Source organism: Chelonia mydas, chromosome 10 (assembly GCF_015237465.2).
Source record: "Chelonia mydas isolate rCheMyd1 chromosome 10, rCheMyd1.pri.v2, whole genome shotgun sequence".
Classification (NCBI taxonomy): Eukaryota; Metazoa; Chordata; order Testudines; family Cheloniidae; genus Chelonia; species Chelonia mydas.
In genome coordinates, this window is record NC_051250.2 from 76,146,090 (window position 1) to 76,167,285 (window position 21,196).

Below are 21,196 nucleotides of genomic sequence, written 5' to 3' on the forward strand. Positions count from 1 at the left end.
TTTGGGCATGCTGCAAAATGCATGTTTGTACCAAGAGTGGGTCCTGGTTTGAGGGTTGGTACCTAGGAAGGGTAAGGTACTTGTCAGGGTCTGGCTGCTGGGTTTGGTTTTCACAGTATGACAAAGTGTTAAGAGGCACCGAGCACCTGGGATAGACACATTCTTACAGTCTGATACATTGGAAAAACCCAGCTCCATCTCTCCTGTGAGGTGAGTGTTATTCTGTCTGTTTCACAGCTGTGGGAGCCGAGACATAGGGAGGGTTCTGGCACGTGCCCGTGGTCGCACAGTGAGTCAGATTCCCAAGATACCCATTTCCCCGTCCTCTAACCGCTGCCTCCCGCGTTTTCACTGTCATTGGGATGACCAGGCCAAGCAGAAGTTCTGACAGGCTGTAATGTTCTTTCTTGATGGCTGTTTTGTTATGCTTTGAGCATTCTGCCGGGGAGCAATGTTGCAGAATAGCAATCTGTGCTGTGCATAATTAGACACCTGACTTTGGCTGCCACACAAAGGAGACCCTCTAGCTGTGTGTTGAGAGTGACCGTGGTGCAGAATATTATGGTTTGGCTATGACGAAATCCGTGCAGCGTGCGACTTGCTCACTGTGCTGTAAGCTGCCACAGTCAGTGTGTGTTCGTTAATCATAAGCACCTCTGAATTCTCCGTCGTGCTTGTCAGCCTGTCAGCTTGTTCTCTGAAGTGCTGCTGACATCTCCATGTGCCTACAACATAGTCTGGGGCCCCAGACCTGCAGCCTTCATCTGGATGAGTCATGCTGTCAGATTAACCACTGCTAGAGGTGCAGTTTGCATGGCATTGGGCGGAGGATGAATAATTTCATTTTCTCATTGGTCAGAGTGGCTCCCCTGGCAGAAGCACCATTCTGCTTTATTCTCGGTTTGAACTAATCTGGACTTGACCAGTTGGGTTTCCAGGTACACGATGGCTGTCTCAGAGTGTATCACAGCCGGCGTTTGTGCCTTCAGGGTGGGCTGCGTGGCCCACCTTTCCTCCCATACCTGTAAGGTGATGGGGGATGGATAGGGCTGGGTAGAGGGAATGGGGGGGGTTGTGTGTATAGGTTCGTTAGGTTTTTTAGGTAGTGACGTTGTTGTGGGGTAATTTAATTTGCTTTTGGGGTAACAGATCAGTCTATTCTGATATTGTTGGGGCACCCAGAATGTTGGATGGGGAGCTCTCTTGTTGCAAAACTGTAAACGTCTACATGGAGAAACAAATCTCTCTCTCTCCCACAGAACTCCTACCTGGTGCTGGCCGGACTGTCAGACGGACTTGTGGCAGTTTTTTCAGTGGCACGCGGCATCCCAGAGGACAGCTGCTCCTACTTGTGCTCACACACTGCGAACAGGTCCAAGTTCAACATCTTGGACAGTGACCCCCGGCAGAACCCCTACCCTGTGAAAGCCATGGAAATAACAAACAGCGGGGCCGAGGTCTGGTACAGCAATGGCCCTGGCATTCTCATCATAGACTGCGTGACCCTAGATATAAACAGGAGGCTGGAGCCCTACAGCCCTCCATCTGTGATCACATCTATGGCGTGTAACTCGGAGTACCATGGGGAGGAAGTGATTTGGTGCCTGGATGATAAAACGAACTACCTGGTGATGTATCATACTGCAACCTATCAGCTCTGCGCACGGTACTTCTGTGGCGACTGCAGCCCTTTAAGAGACATGTTTACAATCCAGCAGCCTTCCGCAGGGATCCCTGCTACAACAGCTGTACACAGGACTGTGCTTGAGAGTAACTCTTTGGCTGACATGAGCATTATCTGCAGCCCAGAGCTGGGCACACAAATATTAAACCATCAGGACTCCCTCACAGACTATTGCTCCATGTCTTCTTACTCATCCTCCCCTTCTAACAGAATAACTAGGTCCTTCTCCAGCCTGCCGAGCTCTCCTGCGAGCTCATACAGCACGCCTTTCTCCATGGATTGCGAGGAGTCCAACAAGTTTCATGAACTGATCCCTTCCCCAGACAGATCTGAAAATGATGCTACACCAACAGATGAAAACGCATCGCATCTCCAAGCTGTAAAGATTCTTCCAGTAAAAGACCTCATCTGGATCCCTAGGTAAATCCCTCCTTAAAGCACATACTCAGCAAACCAGATCCGAGTCACAAGTGGAGCATGAGTCCGTTTGGGTTTAAGGAAGCTCTCAAGGACTTGGGTTTTGTTTCTAATTATAATTTCACAGCAAACTTACCCATGGTGGTGACTAGCAATAAGATACAGCAAAAAAACTACGTAACTGTCCCAGAATTTCAAGTTAGAAACCAATGTTTCTACAACTTTTGGATGGTATCTAGTGTTGCCCCTTTGGCAAATTTGGGGTCTTGCAGGATTGTTTCCATTAAGACAAGAAATCCTGATACAAATCAGGTGTATTCTTGGTGCCATTTATTTACAAAAAAAATGTACTCAAAATCCTAGTTCCTTGGACAGAGTAGAAACAAACATCAGCAGGCAGTTTTCTTGCCCAGAAATCCCCAAGCCTGCCACTCCTGTGAAACCTCTGCCCAAGAAGCTGTCCCTCTGTCTCCTCTCAGGGTCATGTTCGCTGCTGCTTTTGCTGGCTTTCTGCCTCTAAGGCAGAGGTGAAAGTGGGCTGGTACAGGCTGGTACGGCGTTCCGGTAAGAAGTGTACACAGGCCACGTTAAAGCACAGCCGTGGCAGCGCTTTAAGGACTTTAACGTCACTGCCCCTTTTGCCGCCCCGCCCAGGGCCGCCGATGGGGCCTGGCGATTTAAAAGGGCCCGGGGCTCCCGGCCGCAGCCGCCACTAGCGCAGCAGTGGCTGGAACCCTGGGCCCTTTAAATCGCCCCCAGGCAGCGTGGAAGGACAGGCTGGGGTATGCTGGCCCTCAGCCCCGCCCCTTCTGCCCGAGGCCCCGCCCCTTGCGGGAGCCCGGAGCCAGTCCCCCATACCGGTGAGTAATTTACCTTACTTTCACCCCTGCTCTAAGGGTATGTCTATGCTGCAATGTAAGCCTAGGGTTAGTGGAATTGGAGTTAGCGGACCCTGGGTTAGAAGACCCAGGGCTTCAGCTTCTACACTGATTGTCAACTCTAGGTTAAGAATTTTCTAACCTGGACCCGAACCTGGGGCTCCAGCATCCGCACCGCGGTATGGAGATCTGAGTCGGACCAGCCATATCCCAGACTTCCTAGCTGCCTTCCAACATGTGGCTGCTCTAGCCCTTTGTTCATGGTGCAGTGTGGGAAAACTCGAAGGTCCGCCAAACTTGATTGTCCAGAGGACAAAGAAAGTCAGCCAAAAGGATTGTGGGATACTTGAGCGCATTCCCTGAGCATGAGTCCAGTGGGGCTGTGTCCACACTGGAAAGCAATAGGGCTTTTATCCTGGGTCCCGGTTTGACTCAGGTTTGGACCCTCCACCCCCGTGGGGTCCTTCAACCCTGAATCTGAGCCCTGGGTTAGCATGATATGTGTGTAGAAAGAAGGGGGTTAGGCTTGAGCCTGAGTTCAAACCCCCTAGGCCTACATTGCAGTGTAGATGTATCCTAACCTGCACACACCCTGCTACCAATATCCCTGCATTTGCAGCCAGGGAAACCCCTCAGTCCACATGGCTTAATGCTGACCTGCCAGATGGCCTTCGCTGGCCTATTGCTTTGAGTGGGCAATTGTCTGCAATTGTTTTTACTACATAAGTAACTTGATTGCTCCTCCTTTTGAGCCTGAAAGAGAGTGTTTGGCACACCCATTGTCTTTAACAAGGTCTGTGAGCCTCTTTGGATCTCAGACCTATCCCCCTGCTGGCAGCCTTCAGCATAAGTAATCGGAAAAGCTACCGTACATGTGCTTTCCCTGACTGTCCATGGCCCACGTTGTTGAGCATGACTGTCTCTCTTTTGTCTGTAGGAGAGGTGGCGACATCATAGTTATTGGGCTGGAGAAGGAATGTGGCATGCAGCGCGGCAGAGTCATAGCCGTATTGAAGGCCAGAGAACTGGCTCCCTATGGGTGAGATTGAATTAGAGCCTGTATTTCATGATCACAAAGGATTCCATCAGGGGAAATGCACAATCAGTGTTTGAGTGCAAGGCCTGCAGTCCTCCAATTGGCCTCTCTTCCTTCAGGGCATTCTAGTGTGGATTCTACACCATAGGGCAAGCTCCCAGCTGGAGGAGTCACTGTGATTAGGCTCCAATTACACAGGCAGGCCCCCCAGTGCAAGTTAGAGCAGCCCTGAGGCTGGGGTGGCCCTGGATTGGTAGAGCAGAGCATGCTGTGACTGTGCCCCTTCTGCTCCTTATACTGGGACAAGCAGGAGAAGTTGGGGTAGATCTTCTCCCACGTGCCAAATCAATCCAAGCTGGCTTCTTCAGGCAATGGTCATGATCTGCCCCAGAAACATCACAGCAAGTTGAATCTCCAGCTCTCTAACTAGCTGCCTTATTTCCCAGGCTGAGTCAGTGTTAAGATAGTGCCTCTCATTTTGCAAAATGTGATGTTGTGATAACTCTTGGCCCAATCCTGCCAGGTGCTGACTTCCCTGGGCTTTGCAGGCACCGGCACCTGGCAGGGGTCCTCAGTGCTTGGCAGACTCAGTCTCTGCATGAAGAACAAGAAGTGTATTTACTACAGAGTGCAGTGCTTGTCTGTGGCTTCATTCACTCAGAGCAGGTTGAAGTTCTGGCTCTAAATAAGCACCTTTGTACCAGCTGTAGCTCCTGGCACTCCGTGGAAAACAGTTATGGACATTCATTTAAAATGCTTCATGTAGCAACTGAGCTTCCAAGTAAATAAATAACCATGGTATAGTGTGGAGTTGTTTTTTGCTGACCATTTAAACACCAATATGTGATTGTGCTGTTCATGGCAAGACAAAACAACTAGAAGTTAAGCTGTGCTGTGTGTTATTAATGGCCATTTATTAATAAATCAGCACAGGTAACATGAAATCAAAGCCTTGCTTTCATTCACTTCCGTTGTTCGTTTGTGCCTTGGCATGTCAGGTATAGTGCTTTGTCCCTTTTGTTACCTGCATAGGCCCACTTAGCTAGGTGGACTCGTTTCAGAGATTCACCTGATTTAAAAAAAAAAATAGGAAAGAAAAAGTATGGGGAATAGAAGACCAGACGAAATGGCCATTGCTAGGCTTGTCCTATTTTACAATATTGCAGCCTTGCTGATTCAGGTACAAAATCCGTCGACTCATCCTTGACCAGCAGGATGAAAATGATGAAAAAGCCAACAATATTGCACTCCCAGTGGCAACAAATTACTTCCCCTGGGTGTGGAGGCATCTGCAAGGCTGCAATATCGCTAAGATGGAGCCAGATACTGTATTGCACCTCTGAGGAGTGGAGGGGAGGGCGGGAGAGGAGATGATTCCTTGGGGGCTGCTCTCACTTAGGACAGCTTCCCCACAGCTCCAAAATACCAAACTCTCTAGCTACTCCCGCCATTCCTGTTTCCCTTGCCCCGGTGCTGGGGCAGTTCCCCAAGGGGCAGGTCCCTTTCCTTTATCCCAGCACTCCTTTATAGAGTGGCATCAATCCATTATTTGGGTCTTACTAAATGCATGATGGGGCAAATTCTGCCACCTTTCCTCACATTGAATAGGCCCGCACTTTGTGAGCAGCCTCATTGAAATCAATGGGATGAAGGTCTATCGAATCTGGCCTTACATTAGTGCACGGTACTGTTGTAATCAAAAGAGCCTCGTAGAACTATGTCACTGTGTTGGGGTTTTCGGAGGGAGGTGAGGGTTGCTATTATGTAACTAGTAGTTACACAGCTTTATGTTTTCCTGTGTTAAATATCTCCAGCTGTCTTAGAAAGGCAGATTCACTGACTGTAAGACAAACCCTAAGCAGCCAGCGCTTCTCACTTTTGCTGGGCTGTCTGTTTTCTGGGAGAGCTGCACTCCATTCTCCAACCCTGTTCTTGCTTTCCCAGGGCGCTGGTCGAAGCTGCTATCGTAGCAAGGGACACTGTTGTGTGCTGCTTTGAGAACAAAAACATGGAATGGTGCCTTGCTGTCTGGAAGAGCTGGGGTGCCCGAGAGTTTGACATTTTCTACCAGTCCTATGAAGAGCTGGGAAGGCTTGAAACCTGCATGCGAAAAAGAAGGTAGTGCTTGTCAAATTTAAAATCAAGCATCCAGGAAGGACAGACTACAGGGAACGGAACCTGATGCCCTTCAGCATTCCAGCCTGGGCACTTTTGTATCCTTAGAGAAGGGTTTGGTTGTTTTTTTTTCCACATTTGCTGCTAAGGAACACTGCAGGGTTCTTGCAGAAACTATCTCCTCTGCAGTGCATTTGCCAGAGATGCAGAAGACCAAACTAGATACCTTTCTGTTTGTTTCTGCCTTTCTTTTCAGCAGGGGATAGAGATGTATTAAGTCCAGAAAGCGGGTGATCTCTCAACAATGTTGCCCTAATGTGTACCATCCTCCTTAACCCTCCACCCATTTCATTCACTTCTCTATTTTGAGCCACCTTTCTTCCATTGTAAATTCCCTCACAACCCCCACACATCTGGGCAGCTGCTGCTTAGGTCCTCAACCAAAAGAGCTTCATTAACTACACAGATATGCATCTCTCTCTCCCTCAAAGACTGAGCTTTTACACAATACTCCTGTCACCTGCTGTCCCAGTGGGTGAGAGCCCAGCAATAATCCTTCAGTGGCCAATATATTTCTGGGCTGTAAAGATATTGTGCTACAGAGTTACTGTGAAAGACCCAAAGATGATGATCTGTCATTGAATACTGCACAATCTCAGTACATTAATGAGCTAATTAATTGCACTGCTGCAAAGTAAATTGTACACAGAGTCCAATGCAAAGCAAAGCATGTCAGCACTTCAGATGCTTTACCAGTTGTTAAGAGAAGGGAGTAATTTAACCAGCAGAACTTGGAAATGGTCCATGTCCCTCTGTTACTTTCCTCTGTAAGGTTTCAGAGTAGCAGCCGTGTTAGTCTGTATTCGCAAAAAGAAAAGGAGGACTTGTGGCACCTTAGAGACTGACCAATTTAATTAAATTGGTTAGTCTCTAAGGTGGCACTAGTACTAAGGTGCCACAAGTACTCCTTTTCTTTTTCCTCTGTAAATACATTTGGAAGTAAGCTCAGTTTACTGGTATATAAAAGTGTCTGTTATTTTTTAGATAGAGTTGCTTATATAGTTTATTTTTCACATCACTAAGGTCACACTGGACCCTGGAAAGCATTGTACCCAGTGTACACACAATCCCATTATCATAGAATGTACAGAAGAGTGTAAAAAGTGAATCAACTCCTGATGAATGAATGTGTACTGTGTATTGAACTGTTTTTATACTGAGAACCTTATACTAAGTTTGAACATATATGCAAGGCTGCTTGATGTAGAATTAGCAGGTTAAATGTCAGATTTACACTTTTACTGCAGGCTGTTAAAATAACCATCAGAAGCAAAACGTATCTCAAAATAAACAGACTCCTCCAAGAATTACATTGCATCAGTGTCACCGTTTATTGTCGGCTGGTGACTGCATCAGTCACTGGATGTTTGTACAGCTCCATGATCAGGTCAAGAGTTGCTGTATCTGATTAAAATGCAGGCTTTCTCTCAGGGAACAAAGGGTAGGAATAAATGGTAAATTTTCAGACTGGCGAGGGGTAACTAGTGGTGTTCCCCAGGGGTCAGTCCTAGGACCAATCCTATTCAACTTATTCATAAATGATCTGGAGAAAGGGGTACACAGTGAGGTGGCAAAGTTTGCAGATGATACGAAACTGCTCAAGATAGTTAAGACCAAAGCAGACTGTGAAGAATTTCAAAAAGATCTTACAAACTAAGTGATTGGGCAACAAAATGGCAAATTACATTTATCCACATTAAATTTCAAGTAATGCACATTGGAAAAAACAACCCCAATTATATATACAATATGATGGGGGTTAATTTAGCTACAACTAATCAGGAGAAAGATCTTTGAGTCATCATGGATAGTTCTCTGAAGACTACCATGCAGTGTGCAGCGGCAGTCAAAAAAGCAAACGGGATGTTAGGAATCATTAAAAAGGGGATAGAGCATAAAACGGAGAATATCTTATTGTCCTTATATAAATCCATGGTACACCCACATCTTGAATACTGCATACAGATGTGGTCCCCTCATCTCAAAAAAAGATATACTGGCATTAGAAAAGGTTCAGAAAAGGGCAACTAAAATGATTAGGGATTTGGAACGGGTCCCATATGAGGAGAGGTTAAAGAGGCTAGGACTTTTCAGCTTGGAAAAGAGGCGACTCAAGGGGGGGATAGGATAGAGGTTTATAAAATCATGAGTGGTGTGGAGAAAGTGAATAAGGGAAAGTTATTTACTTGTTCCCATAATATAAGAACTAGGGGGCACCAAATGAAGTGAATGGGCAGCAGGTTTAAAACAAATAGAAGGAAGTTCTTCTTCACTCAGCACACAGTCAACCTGTGGAACTCCTTGCCTGAGGAAGTTGTGAAGGCTAGGACTATAACAGGGTTTAAAAGAGAACTGGATAAATTCATGGAGGTTAAGTCCATTAATGGCTATTAGCCAGGATGGGTAAGGAACGGTGTCCCTAGCCTCTGTTTGTCAGAGGGTGGAGATGGATGGCAGGAGAGAGATTACTTGATCATTACCTGTTAGATTCACTCCCTCTGGGGCACCTGGCATTGGCCACTGTTGGTAGACAAGATACTGAGCTGGATGGACCTTTGGTCTGACCCAGTATGGCCGTTCTTATGTTCTCCCCCATTAGATAGCTGAATGGTGGGGAGAGGACAGGGGTCCCCTCCTCCTTGGCCTCTCCAGCACAGCTAACAAGAATATCACATAACTGAGATATTTTAGACTACATCAGGGCTACAGATACAATCTGCCTGGATACTAGTTAGGAACGGTGCAAGGGACTGTGGGTGTTTTAAAAAAAACACATTTGGGAAGGACCAAAAGCAGCCCCATCAATGTGAAAGACATGATCCCATCCGCTGTGCTACTGTATGACACAAACACTTTGGGGAGAAGCTGGACGCCAACTTAAAGCTGTTCCAACTGTAGAGTGGGACTTGGATCCACTGAGGAATGCAGCTTGGATGCTCCTTCCTGGAGCTCCTTCCATCCGTCTCCTGGTGATGTGCAGGGGTTACTTGACACAACTGGAGTAAAGGAGAGCACGCCAAATGGAGCGTGAAAAGCTAAGGTGTCAAATCCCCAGCTGGTGTAAAGCAGAGTAACTCCACTGCAGCCAATGGCGCGACCTCAGCTGAGGTGCCGCCCCTAAAATCACTACCTTTGTAGCAAGCTATCTCAGCCCGCTGGAATTGTGTCCCCGCCATTCAAGCCCAGTCCAGACCCTAGCACCAGAGTGTGCTCAGCTAGACAGGCTGCGTAGACCCAGAAAACATCTGGGGATGCCCCATCTTTAGCATAGCAGAGACAAATCATCTCCTGCATCATCCCTGGGACCCAGCACACCAGTGCTTCCCCAGAGTGAGGGCCTGAGAAACACAGCCAGGGCTTCCAGTGAGCTATACACTAACATGAAGCCCATTTGTACCATGTCCTGGGCCTCCCCCATTAGATGGCACTAATAATACCTAGTTGTTATGTAGCCCTTCCCATCTGTACACTTACAAAGGAGGGCAGTATCATTATCTCCATTTTACAGATGAGGCAACTGAGACCTGGACAGGCTAAGTGACTTGCCAAAGGTCACCCAGGAGGTCAGCAGCAGAGCCAGGACTAGAACCCAGGTCTCCTGAGTCCCAGGCTTGTATTCAGCCCAGAGGGAGACGCATTCAATAGGTGACAACCTGAATGGTTGTAAAGAGCGTATTTATTATTATTTTATTAGCAGTCCTTAAACCATACAGAGGCCAAAAATGGGCTCAAACGTGCCAAAAGCTGGTGTGTTCCAAAGCAGCATTGCCTTGTACATTTCTTTGAAAGAAAATAATAGCTCGGATGATCAAAGCAAGCAGGAAACACCAGCGATCTGGACACGGTGTGACGGGACCATGTCGGAGGGCAGGCGAGAGCCAAGATGGCTGGAATGCAAGCATCTGTCCGTGCACACCTCCCATTCCTTCAGCTGTGGGAATTTCACACTGTGGTGGCTTCTTTCTCAAGCAGGAACTCCTGGGCATGCATTCAGGCAGCACATAGCACTGGCTCCTGGGCCCGAGGCCTCTGTTTGGCTGTGTGCTACGTGCGCTTGATCCAACACCCAGCTGAAATCAGTTGGAATCGTTCCATTGACTTCAGTGGGCACTGGATCAGGCTCTGGTCGCATGGAAGAGCCTATGCTTTCAGTAGCGTGGCTTAGTATTATTAGTTATTACGCACCACGCGTGTGCACAGCCCCTGCCCACCCCCGCTCCCGAAAAGCTCTTACCTTCTACAAAAGCCAGACAACAATTGAGCAAGGGGGGGGTTATACTGGTTACTGTTCTACCGTTACTGTTATTGACTCACTTCTTGTGGGCAGCTCAGAGCATGTGGATCTTAGCAGGGGGGTGGAAGAAGTGAAGAGGCCTCCACCCAGCTGAGACCATTCCAGGCACCGGGGGCAGGTTCTGAAGCCAGCGGTGGGACGTGACCGGGTGGGTATAGACCGGAGCCCTTGACCTATTTCAGTGCCGTTGACCCTCCAGGATGTGAGTAAAGCAGCCTGTCAGTGGGGGCAGGGAGAACGTCGCCTAGCACTCGTAGAACCTGCTTGAGCCCAGTAGGCTCCAGGTTTAGAACACAGCACTTTGCAGGGCTGGGCCGATGAGTGGAGAGGGTGGGAGAGGTTCTATGGCCTGCGATGTGCGGGAGGTCAGACTAGATGATCACAATGGGCCCTTTGGCCTTACAGGCTATGAGACCTGCGTTCCATTGGCTCGGGCATGAAAATCAGTTCTGGAGGCTGTATGGGTGGGAACACTTACGTTTTATTCCCTGGGCTTCCTTGGAGCAGGACAAGACCCGCCATCAAACCAGACTGTTTATTAGCACAGGCCTCGCTTCAGTTAGCAAGCCATAGGCAGATTTAGTAATGCTCCAAAGGAAAAAACACAAGCTAGAGGATTAAAAAACAATTTTCATGAGAGTCCCCGAAACTCTCCAACTCCAATTCCCCCCCCCCCCTGCACCCCAATACAACCCAGCCAAAATCAGAGCAGAATTAATCTGCACAGTGAGGCCTCTCTCCAGAAGGGCCCAGAGTGCATGGTGTCATGCACCCACTCCATGTACAATGAAAAGCACAATTTGTTTAAGACAAAAGGATATTGTGGGGCAGGACTGCAGGGGAAACAGGGCCAGGTTCTTGTTAATAGTGTCATGGACTCAGGTGCCATTCAAGATGAGTAACAGTATTGGGATCTCGCCCAAAAATTGCGCTGTCAAAAATCAGTCACTGGTAAAACCGCAGCTAGAGCAGGAGTGGCCAACCTGAACTTGAGAAAGAGACAGAATTGACCAATGTACATTGCCAAAGAGCCACAGTAATATGTCAGCAGCCCCACATCAGCTTCCCAGCACCTCCCACCCACTGGCAGCACTGCTGATCAGTGCCTCCCCAGACCTCCCGATCAGCTGTTTCGTGGGGTGTAGGAGGCTCGGGAGGGAGGGGGAGGAGCGAGGGCACTGCAGGCTCAGGGGAGGGGGCGGGAAGGGGTGGAGTGGGGGCAGAGCCTGTGGCAGAGCCAGTCGTTGAGCAGGGAGCACCCCCCTGGCCCCAGCACACTGGAAAGTTGGCGCCTGTAGCTCCAGCCCCGGAGTCGGCGCCTGTACAAGGAGCCGCATATTAACTTCTGAAGGGCTGCATGTGGCTCCGGAGCCCCAGGGTGGCCACCCCTGAGCTAGAGGGTAAGTGCCTCTGGGGCAGGGACTCTCCCCAGTTAGGCCTTCAGGGAGAGGGACTTGAGAACATTGGCACGTGCTGACCAAGAGGCAGTGCATTCGAGCTGTGTAGTTTGATGTATGTTGCAACATATTGTTTTAAACAGAAAGCGAATCTCTTCCTCTGTTGACCAACTGGAGCAAGCCAACGGCTCGGCCTTGTTGTGTAAATTGTACGACGCGGAGGCCAGTAGGTGCACAAGGTCTCACGCCTCTCCCCCTGCTGCAGGAATGTATAGAAGGGTTGCAGATGCCTCAAGCCAGAAAGCTGCACTCAAATTAGATTAATCCACCACAGGCAATAAAACCCAGGGTATTTTTAATTCTGTCAATGACCAAGAAAGCCTCAAAAAGGAACTACACAGGAACCATTTTCCAAATGCCTGAATGACCTGTCAGGCCACTCAGTACAGGAATAGGCTGTTTTAAAAGGCCAGTCAGTCACTACAAAAAAAAAAAAAAAAAAAGAAAACGTGAATCAAGGAAGATTTAAGGGACACAGCTGTCGGGTTTGAGGCCTAACAATCCTTTAGGTATGACCGGGACTTGAAGGAATACAGGTTCATTGATGTCAGCGTTAATGCTACTAAAAATGTGTGGGCATTTCTGTGTTTGCATACACTGCCATGGAAAATCCTGCCTGTTTCACCCCACCGACATGATTGCCGAAATCTAGAAGAATGATAATCCTGCATACTCCTGAATACACCACATTCATGTTTAATCAAATCAAACTAGACACATGCTGCCGTTTTAACACAGCTGTTTGATAAGTGTCTCATTAGGGATGAAACCGCTCCTCAACTTACCTGACAGACACATTACTAGCTTGGCTCATATCATTAGCTATTTCAGTGGCAAAGAAAAGTGTAACAGCTCCCCTATTTCAGCCTTGGAAAGGCCTTAGCAAATTGCCCACTTAATTCCACATCCAGTGCGGCTCACATAAAGACTGAGCGCTTAGCGAGATGCAGCCAAGGGTACACAACTTGTTCCTGCAGTTTAAATCTGTTTCCTGGAATGTAGTTTGGCATGCACAAAGCAGGTCTGGCTTTTTAAGATCTTAACATTTAATCAGATGTCATTTTATCTAACATTTTAAAAAAAAGCCATCTGCTTCTAGAAGTATTCCTCTGTTTAAAGCATAAGACGAGGCCATCTTTTAAAGCGTGTAGACAGGACATTATTTTGCTAGGCAATGGCTGCACTGTACCCCATCATGGCACAAGCAGAAGTTTTTTTTATAAGCTCATTAGGGCCCTGATCCTTTGACTAAGGACTGCGTGGTTATTATCTAGTATTAGGCTTGGGCCCCCTGTGAGGAGAAAATGGGTCGGAAATCCCCTGTTCTTTAATACGCCATTTTAGTTGCCTTTCACGTGACCACTTTGTGGCACTCATTAATAAAGAACGAGCCAAGCTCTAGAACAGAGGTTCCCAAACTGGTCCGCGAGCTCCGTTCAGGTGGTCCGCGGATAGTTCCCTCTAAGGTGCGCGCCTAGGCAGCTGCACACAAGAGATCGAAGGGCCACCCACCCGCGCAGGCGTGGCTCCGCTAATTAGGTGCGTGGACCCTGGAGAAGACACACATGTAAGCTGAGGGGGTGGCCCTGGGAGGAATAGGGGGTAGGAGGGAGGGAGCAGTGGAGTTAGAAGAGGGGGTGGGGGGAATTTGGGATGTGCATGGCTGCTGCAGCCAGAGAAAGAGGCGACTTTCCCCAGCTTCAGGGCTGTGGCTGCTGTGGCAGGGGAGATAGGGAGAGACCCCCTTCCTTCCCAGCCCAGCTAGGGGGCTGCCACAGCGAGGGAGAGAGGGCACATCCATTGCATTAGAAAGGTAAGACCACTGATATTAAAATATGAGTTGTGTGCTTTTATTTGTAGAACAAAAAAAGGTTAATTATTATTACGTTTTTTTTTTAATATAGCGCTTTTATCCAAACCATTTTACAATAGTTAACTAATGGTACAAACAACATTTGGAAAGTTCATTAAGTGGTCCGCCGATACCCTCAGCAATTTTCAAGTGGTCCATGGGAAAAAAAAGTTTGAGAACCACAGCTCTAGAATAGCCAAAGGCTATTAAGAAAACATTGTAGAAAGACAAGGTAGGTGTAAATGCAAGCAAACGGAACAGGTGAGGCAAATCAAAGCCCCAGTTCTTTGGGGCCAACAGGCACTAACCTTAAAGGAAGAGATGCTAATGAAGGGCAAGTGCAATTATTACTTAATAAATCCACCACAGCTAGAGCGAGAACATCTCTTCAATAATGGAGCTGTGGGTCTGCCCTCACCCTGTGCTGGCTGCATGTAGGATTGAGATATCTCTGCGGCTTTGCTCATTAGCTCCCAGGCAGGGCCGGATTAAGACCTTTAGAGGCCATAAGCACTGAAAAGATTATGGTGCCCCCCCATATGTAATTCAAAATAAAAACAAAACTATACCGTAAAATAAAATTTTATTTTTCGAAATGACACAAAACTTACATATATGCTGAAATTAAAATAGCTTCTTTCTAGATTTTCTGATTGCAAAATTCTGGATAAGTTCATCGAAGCTGACTCAACAAAGCGTGTCCGCTTCCATACACAATAGGGAAAGTGAATCAAGTCTGTCCTGACACATTGTTGTTCTCTGAGGGTTTTTTAGTCTTTTCAGCTGCGAAAAAGAGCGTTCTGGGGCGCAGTTAGTAATCATCGATGTTAGAAAAATCCGTCGTGCAATCTCTACATTTGGAAATACACATTGTATTCCGCCTTTCAGTATTGTGTCATGAAGACCAATGTGACTGAATTTCATTTTTCCTGTTTCATTAAACTTTGTACGCATATAACAGTGGAACGGCTGTACTTCTCCACAGAGATTCATGTTCAAGTTAACAGGGTACGAGTCAACTAGCTTTTGGGAACCTTGTGAATATTGTTTGTCAGATAAGTCCATATTGTTTAGAAAAGAAAATCTACTTGATACTTCTTTGTACACTTCACGTCCCCTCTTCATATGAGCTTCACGTGTATCAATTATAGCGTAGTAAGTAGATACGCAAAATTTGTCTCTAGGATTCAATGCTGTTTCTGTTGCACTGCTATCATTTGCTTGTTTTTTCCTGATTCGCTTGTGGGACTGGGCTTCTTTGTAGTTAGTATCAGGCAAGATGTCTTTTGATATGTCTTCAAATCATTCAAAATCGTTCCTCAAAGTGTGTAAGTGGTCTGCTAATGATTGACAGAGGTCTGCACATGTTTTCAAATCCAATTCTTTTTCTTGGAGAGCTTGACTTGTGTGGTAAAAGCGTTCTAAAATTTCATTCCACATGGTCAACATGAATACAAACTCAAGTTCTTGCATCATGTTTTCTGCCTCTCGTATAGTTTCTCCCTTTTGTGATTGGTCTTCAGCTCTACTTTCTAATGCATCCACAACCTTTGAGTAGGACTCCAGAACTGCACGTGTTGCCACTGCGTGTGCCTCCCAGCGAGTATTAGAAAGAGATTTCAACACACGATCATGGCCGAAATAGGACTGAGAGAGTATGCAGCACATGGTATGAATATGGCATAGTTGTTCTGTTCTAAAAGCTTCTTCTGCATTCCTTGATGACGCCCTGACATGCTGGCAGCGTTAGCATAAGATTGACCTCTGCACTTTGAGAAATCTATTTTGCAAGCTTGGCACAGATAATGCAGTACTTGATTTGCCATTTCTTCACCAGTGTGGCTTTTCAAATTGAGGAATGTTATAAATCGTTCAACTGGTTTTTCCATCTGTGGGAGACACATATCTTAGTACAATACTCAATTGATCAATATGTGAAAGATCAGGTGTAGAGTCGACAGATAAACTGAAGTACCCAGCAGTACTTATTTCATCCACAATAGCTGAATGAATATTGTCACTCATTAGACCAATGAGTTCATCACATATTGTCTTGGATAAGTATGATGGGTTACCTTTGCCAGCATTCCCATATTTTGAGATATGGCCTGCTAAAAATGGGTCAAACTGAGCCACAAGCTTCAACAATCCCAAGAAATTTCCATTCTGCAATGATCCAAATGTGTCATTTGATCCCCGGAAAGGCAGACCACGTTCAGCTAATGACAGGATCTGATTTCCTCGCATTATTTCGATCTACGTAGGATGGCCCCCTGGTTTAGGGAGATAAGTAATAAAAAGAGAACAGAAAAACAGGGGAAGAGGGTGTAGTGGAGTGTAAGGAAGTCTAACAAAGTTCTGATTTTTCCCATGATGACTACTTCAATGTTTTTGAAATATCAAATATCAAATTAAAACAAAAATTTTTTGGTGCCTTCTGCTTTTCTGGTGCCCTAAGCACGTGCTTAGTCTGCCTATCGGGTAATCCAGCCCTGCTCCCAGGTCAGGCAGCAGGTCTGATTTACTGGTGCAAAAAAAATCTAGGCCCAGGTTCTCCCCTGCGCTCAGGTTGCTTTGCTCTGTGGTCTCTGCACAAGTGACCTGGCAACTAGTAACCAACGGCTCCTCATCACATAGCGCCATAAGAACAGTTTGTACCTGGCCCCTGACACAGGGACCGTGACCAGGGACTGGCGATGGTTCCCCTGCACCCCTTTAATCTCCAGTCCTTGGCAAGCCACATGCATTGGAGCGGTCCTCAGGCTACTGTAGTGTCAGGGTATCGGCCTGGTGGCCAGCTGGCTGTGGATGAGGGGAAGAGAGAGGTGATGACAGTGGCGTGACATTAATTTGCAGCAGCTGAGGATCTGGCTCAAACTTTCTATACTGAGTCTCCTACTGCATTAAGATCTTACCGGGGGCCTGCATTTCTAGTAGGAGTGAAGCAGCTGATTTGATTGTTAACTAGGGGCTTGTCGTCACTTGAAAGTCAATTTGGCTGAAGGTAGGGTGTGAGTTTCAAGGGCAATAGCTGTGCCTGAATAACTCAGACTGTAGGTAAGCCCTTCTCGTCTGTTTTTGGCTGCCAGCTTTGGCGTCGCTGACCGGCAAAGGTGGTTGTTTTTGTTAATCATAAATGAGTTTACATCGCTCACTGTTGCAGCTTTGTCCCTGTTACCAGCAAGAAGGAGAAAACATCTGCTAGCTCAGGGTATGGCAACACTAGGGAGACTCTCCCAGCGTAGCTGGGCTTCCGACGCTACGCTGGCATTACCCAGTACCTTAGCGGCGGCCTACGCTGACAGATGGGGTTTTGCCATCAGTGTGTGGCAACACCAGGCGGAAGCATTCGTCCATGGCCATAGTTGCGTCTACACTCTTACGTGGCCATAGCTGGGGCGCTCAGGGGTGTGTGTTTCACACCCCTGCTGACATAGCTACGTTGACCTAACTTGTAAGTGTAGACCAGCCCTTGGTTTTGAACAAGGTTTGGGTGTTTTCCCCCATCTGTGCACTAGAGGGCGCGCGAGCTTCAAGGAGATTCGGACAACGGGAGGGTTCTATTTTGTTCCAGACGAAATAAATCCAGATTGCAAAGTAAAGCCCCATTCAGACCTGTACCGTAGCCCCCCGCACCTGCAGCTAGCACCAGTGTGTTGAGGAAGGTACTGAGCAGTGCACAAGGGGAGAGCCGCTTCCCTGCTGCTCTTTCCTCAGTGTCTGGACAGCACAATGATTTGTGTAGGTCAACTTTTCCCTAACTCTCCCTGGGTTCCTATACAGCCCTGCCTGCCTCGTCTTAAGGCGCTCATTGTTTGTTTCCATACCTAGCTAATCCTTGGCCCGACCATTTTCAGCTTGGCAGTTGGTTTCTTGCTGTTTGGTTACATTTTAAATTCTAACAAAATTTAACGGGGTTAGGCGTCTGGCCCTCTTTGTGCAGGTCTGAGCAGATTCTATCCACACACTTGGGCCCCTATTTGCCACCTCATTAGCTGAACCACAGAAAGCTGGAGAAGCATTTCCTCCCCAAAGAGAAATTGGGTGAAATTCACCCCTGCACAGAGGACCTGCCCAATGTTTATGCCCCATTTGCATTCTAGTGCAAGGACTTAGAGTGGTGCATGGGTTTAGGGTGGGAGCTTTGCACAGGGGTGAATTTCGCCATAAAAGAAGAGTTTGCAGATGAGATATTAAGAGCTTGCAGAGCAGCTACTGAGCATGTTCAGTGACTCCAGTCGGCTAAGGATCTTTGTGCTTAGTGAGCTTTTTTTTTTTTAGGGCACAAACTGGCGCAGACTCTCTGCTCTCAGTAATCTGATCCGTACAGTATTAGCCATTATACCGCACTTGGTGAGAGCTGCAGAAGTCATCACCATTTATTATCGAGCGCTGGCAACTGCCAGGAAGCGCTGGGTACAGCCAGCACCTGAATGAAAATAAAAGCACAACTGAAATTCACCACCAAGCGCCTATACTGGCATATGGCATTGCCTCAGTTCTGTGGCCATATTAATCCAACCTCTCTCTGCCCAGCACACATCAAAGATGTGACACACCAGCCACAAAGCCAAGAAAATCCACAGCTCCAGTTACTTCAGTGTCCTAGTGCCAGCGGAGACGTGGCAGGCGCCCCTTTAATAATCCGTCTCAGCTCGACTCCTCAAAGGACCAGCATTGCAAAGGACAGTGCAATTAAAAACTGCATACACAAACTCAATTAAACAATAGAATTGTCACAATGTGTCGGCATCTAAAGCAAGACCCCCCTCGGGTGAATGGGGCCAGGATTTCATTCCCGGTCCCCAGGTGTATGTCCCCTTCGTGTCCCTGCAGCTGGAGCTTTCTGGCTATCTGTGTGTCCCCCCCACCTCCCCGCCCCCACACACAGACACACAGCTCCGCTCCCTTGTGCTCGGCTGCAATGGCCCTGAGGGGCTGTTCCGGCATCAGGAGATGGCTGGAAAGCAGAGCCATTCTGGCAGCGCCCACGCCCCTGACAAGCGTCTCAGGAGAGGTGGTTTGGCACAGAGCGGGCTACGTGGGCCCTTTGCCACACGGGCGTGCTGACGACGTGAGCTGTGTGGAGCTCGTTGGGCTCTGTGGTGGCAGTTGGGGGCAGTGGGGCACCATGGGGGAGCTCCAGGAGGCAGAATACGCAGTGAAGCGCCCCTGCATTTGATGTTACCCCCCCCTCAGCACGACCTCCTCCCCTTGAGGCCTGCTCGACGGGCTGGCATGCTGCAGGGAGGCAGGCCCAATGGCAGGGGCTGCAGCTGTTACTGAGCCTGGGATAAGCCCCAGCTCCTGCCTAAGGCCAAGCCGGTCACAGGCTGGCAGTTTCTCTGCTTCCCCTTGCTCTGCCATGTCGCAAGCTATGGCTACATGGCCCAGGAAAGCAAAGCAACAAGCTGTGTGGTCATCCACGTTAGCAAACACAGGTTAAACAAGCCACACAGCGCAACCAACTCGGCTTTGAACTTGGCTTAGCCGCTCCCATTCAGCCCCCGACTCCCAGCTTGGCCTTGACTCCAGCTGTTGGCTTTTCGCTCAGGGTAACAAAGCCTAGCCCGGAGCCTGGGGTTTCAACCGGCGCTAAGCCAAGTTCAAAGCCGAGTTGCTGCAGTGTCACGGCTCGCTGACCCCCCCTCGCCCCCCCCCCCCTTCTGCAGTGTAGACGTAGTTTAACTCAGTGGGCTTCGTTGTGTAAGTGCTATGCGGTTAGGGTGACCAGATGTCCCGATAAAAACGGGACTGTCCCGATATTTAACCCTTTGTCCTGTGTCCCAACTGATGTACGATCGGGACCCCATTTGTCCCGATATGCAGGTAAGGAGGCGAGTGGGTGGGGGTGATGAGGGGAACAGCGAGGGGCAGGAGGGGTGACGAGGTGAGCCAGCGAGGGCGGGGGGGGGGTGAGGAGACGAGCGGCGAGTGGGCAGGCTGGCGGGGGAGTGAGGAGGTGAGTAGTAGGTTGGGGAGGTGGTGAGCGGGGTGTGGGGGACTGAGGAAGGACGTGGCAAGCCAGCAGCAGGCCAGGGGGTGAGGAAGGGCACGGGGGCGGCCGAGCAGGGAACGGGGCAGGACCTGGGGCACAGTGTGGGGGGGGGCGGAGCTGGGAGGAGCAGGGGTGGACTGTGGTTGGGGGCCGATGTGTCCCGATATTTTACTGTTGTGATGTGGTCACTCTAGATGCAGGAACGGGCTCAGACTGCCAGCAGGGCTGTTGGTTTGTAAAGCACCGTCCCCACCGAGAGAAACAATAATACAGCTGGGTTGTGTGGCGGGCGGGGGGCATGTATCAGCTAGCCTTTCCGGGAGCCAATCATTTCAGCCTAATCAGTTTGCAATTGTCCCTCCAGGAGGGTTTGCTTAGTGCAGAGGGCCCCAAACTGTGGGGTGCGCTCCCCTAAGGGGGTGTGGAACAACGTTTGGGGCCGGGGGGGCTGCGGTGAGGTCTGGGTGAGCCCCAACAGGGGCATTGGTGCTGGACCCAGGGGTGCGGGGCATGGGTGGCGGGTATCATAGCAGGCTAAGCCTCCCCTGACCCGGGTTGTGGCCCTGCCCATGTTCCACCCTGAGGCCCTGCCCTTCCTGCCCCTGTACCTGAAGCTGTGCGGGGGGGGGCTTAGCTCCAGCTGGCAGCCCTGAGTTAAGGCCAGAGGCGACCCAGGGCGGCACTGGGGTTGAGGCAGGCGGGCAGGCTGGGGCTCCTCTGGCCGCGGGAGCGGGGGGAGGTGTTCAGGGTGCTGGTCGATGGGGGTGGGGGCAGAAGGGGGGGTTGGGCTAGCCTCCCTAAAGGGTGGGGGGGTGTTCACCCACTGCCCATGCTATGGTGCTGCAGCACCCCCGGCTTGAAGTGGATTTCATTATTTACAGGGTTTATAGTTTGGTTCAATGGCTCTCAGCACCCCCATTATAAAAATTATGCCAGCACCCCTGCACGGGGGGGAGGGAGGGGGAAGGGACGGAGCGCCACCCAGCCCCACTCCACTCTCAGCTCTGCACTGCCCTGCCCCAGCCTTGGCCTCTGACCGCAGCGCACATGTGCTGGCCCGGGTCCTGGCCCTGTCCCCTAGCCTCAGCCCCTGGCCACAGCCCCACCTCCAGCTGCAGCCCCAGCCTCTGCCCCCTTACCCTTACCCTTGCCCCCCTCCCCCATGGAGCTGCAGCCCCACTCCCGGCCCTGGCTCTGAGGGAAGGGGGGCGGGGGGGCACGGACAGGGTAAGTGGCAGGGAGCACGACCCTGAAAAGTTTGGGCCCACTGGCTCAGTGGCTTTTCTTTTTAAACACAAGCACACACTGTGCAGGGAGGGACAGGCAGCTGCCCCTGGATTATGAATCAGAGAGGCTACCTCTGTCCCTAGATAACTCGCCCTCAAAAAGAGAGAGGGTGACTCAC

The 21,196-nt window shown here is 49.2% G+C and overlaps 1 protein-coding gene and 1 long non-coding RNA gene across 7 annotated transcripts in view; one reads left to right on the forward strand and one right to left on the reverse strand.

The window, feature by feature from the left end:
• The window catches only part of LRRK1 (leucine rich repeat kinase 1), a 107,540-nt gene extending 100,035 nt beyond the window's left edge, over positions 1–7,505 (forward strand). For all 5 annotated transcript variants that reach the window (XM_037909997.2, XM_037909998.2, XM_037910001.2 and 2 more), the window contains 3 exons: positions 1,260–2,104; positions 3,917–4,018; positions 5,960–7,505. In XM_037909997.2, coding sequence (XP_037765925.1) covers positions 1,260–2,104; positions 3,917–4,018; positions 5,960–6,137 — 1,125 coding nt within the window. In that variant the 3' untranslated portion in view covers positions 6,138–7,505. The remainder of the gene's footprint in view (positions 1–1,259; positions 2,105–3,916; positions 4,019–5,959) is intronic.
• The window catches only part of LOC122461987, an 85,555-nt gene that overhangs the window by 20,181 nt on the left and 44,178 nt on the right, over positions 1–21,196 (reverse strand). Inside the window, exon 1 of one of the 2 annotated variants that reach the window (XR_006284301.1) lies at positions 5,892–6,010. The exons of the other annotated variant lie outside the window; for it this stretch is intronic. This is a non-coding gene — a long non-coding RNA (uncharacterized LOC122461987). Of the gene's footprint in view, positions 1–5,891; positions 6,011–21,196 lie in introns of those variants that run through there. 2 annotated transcript variants of the gene reach the window in all.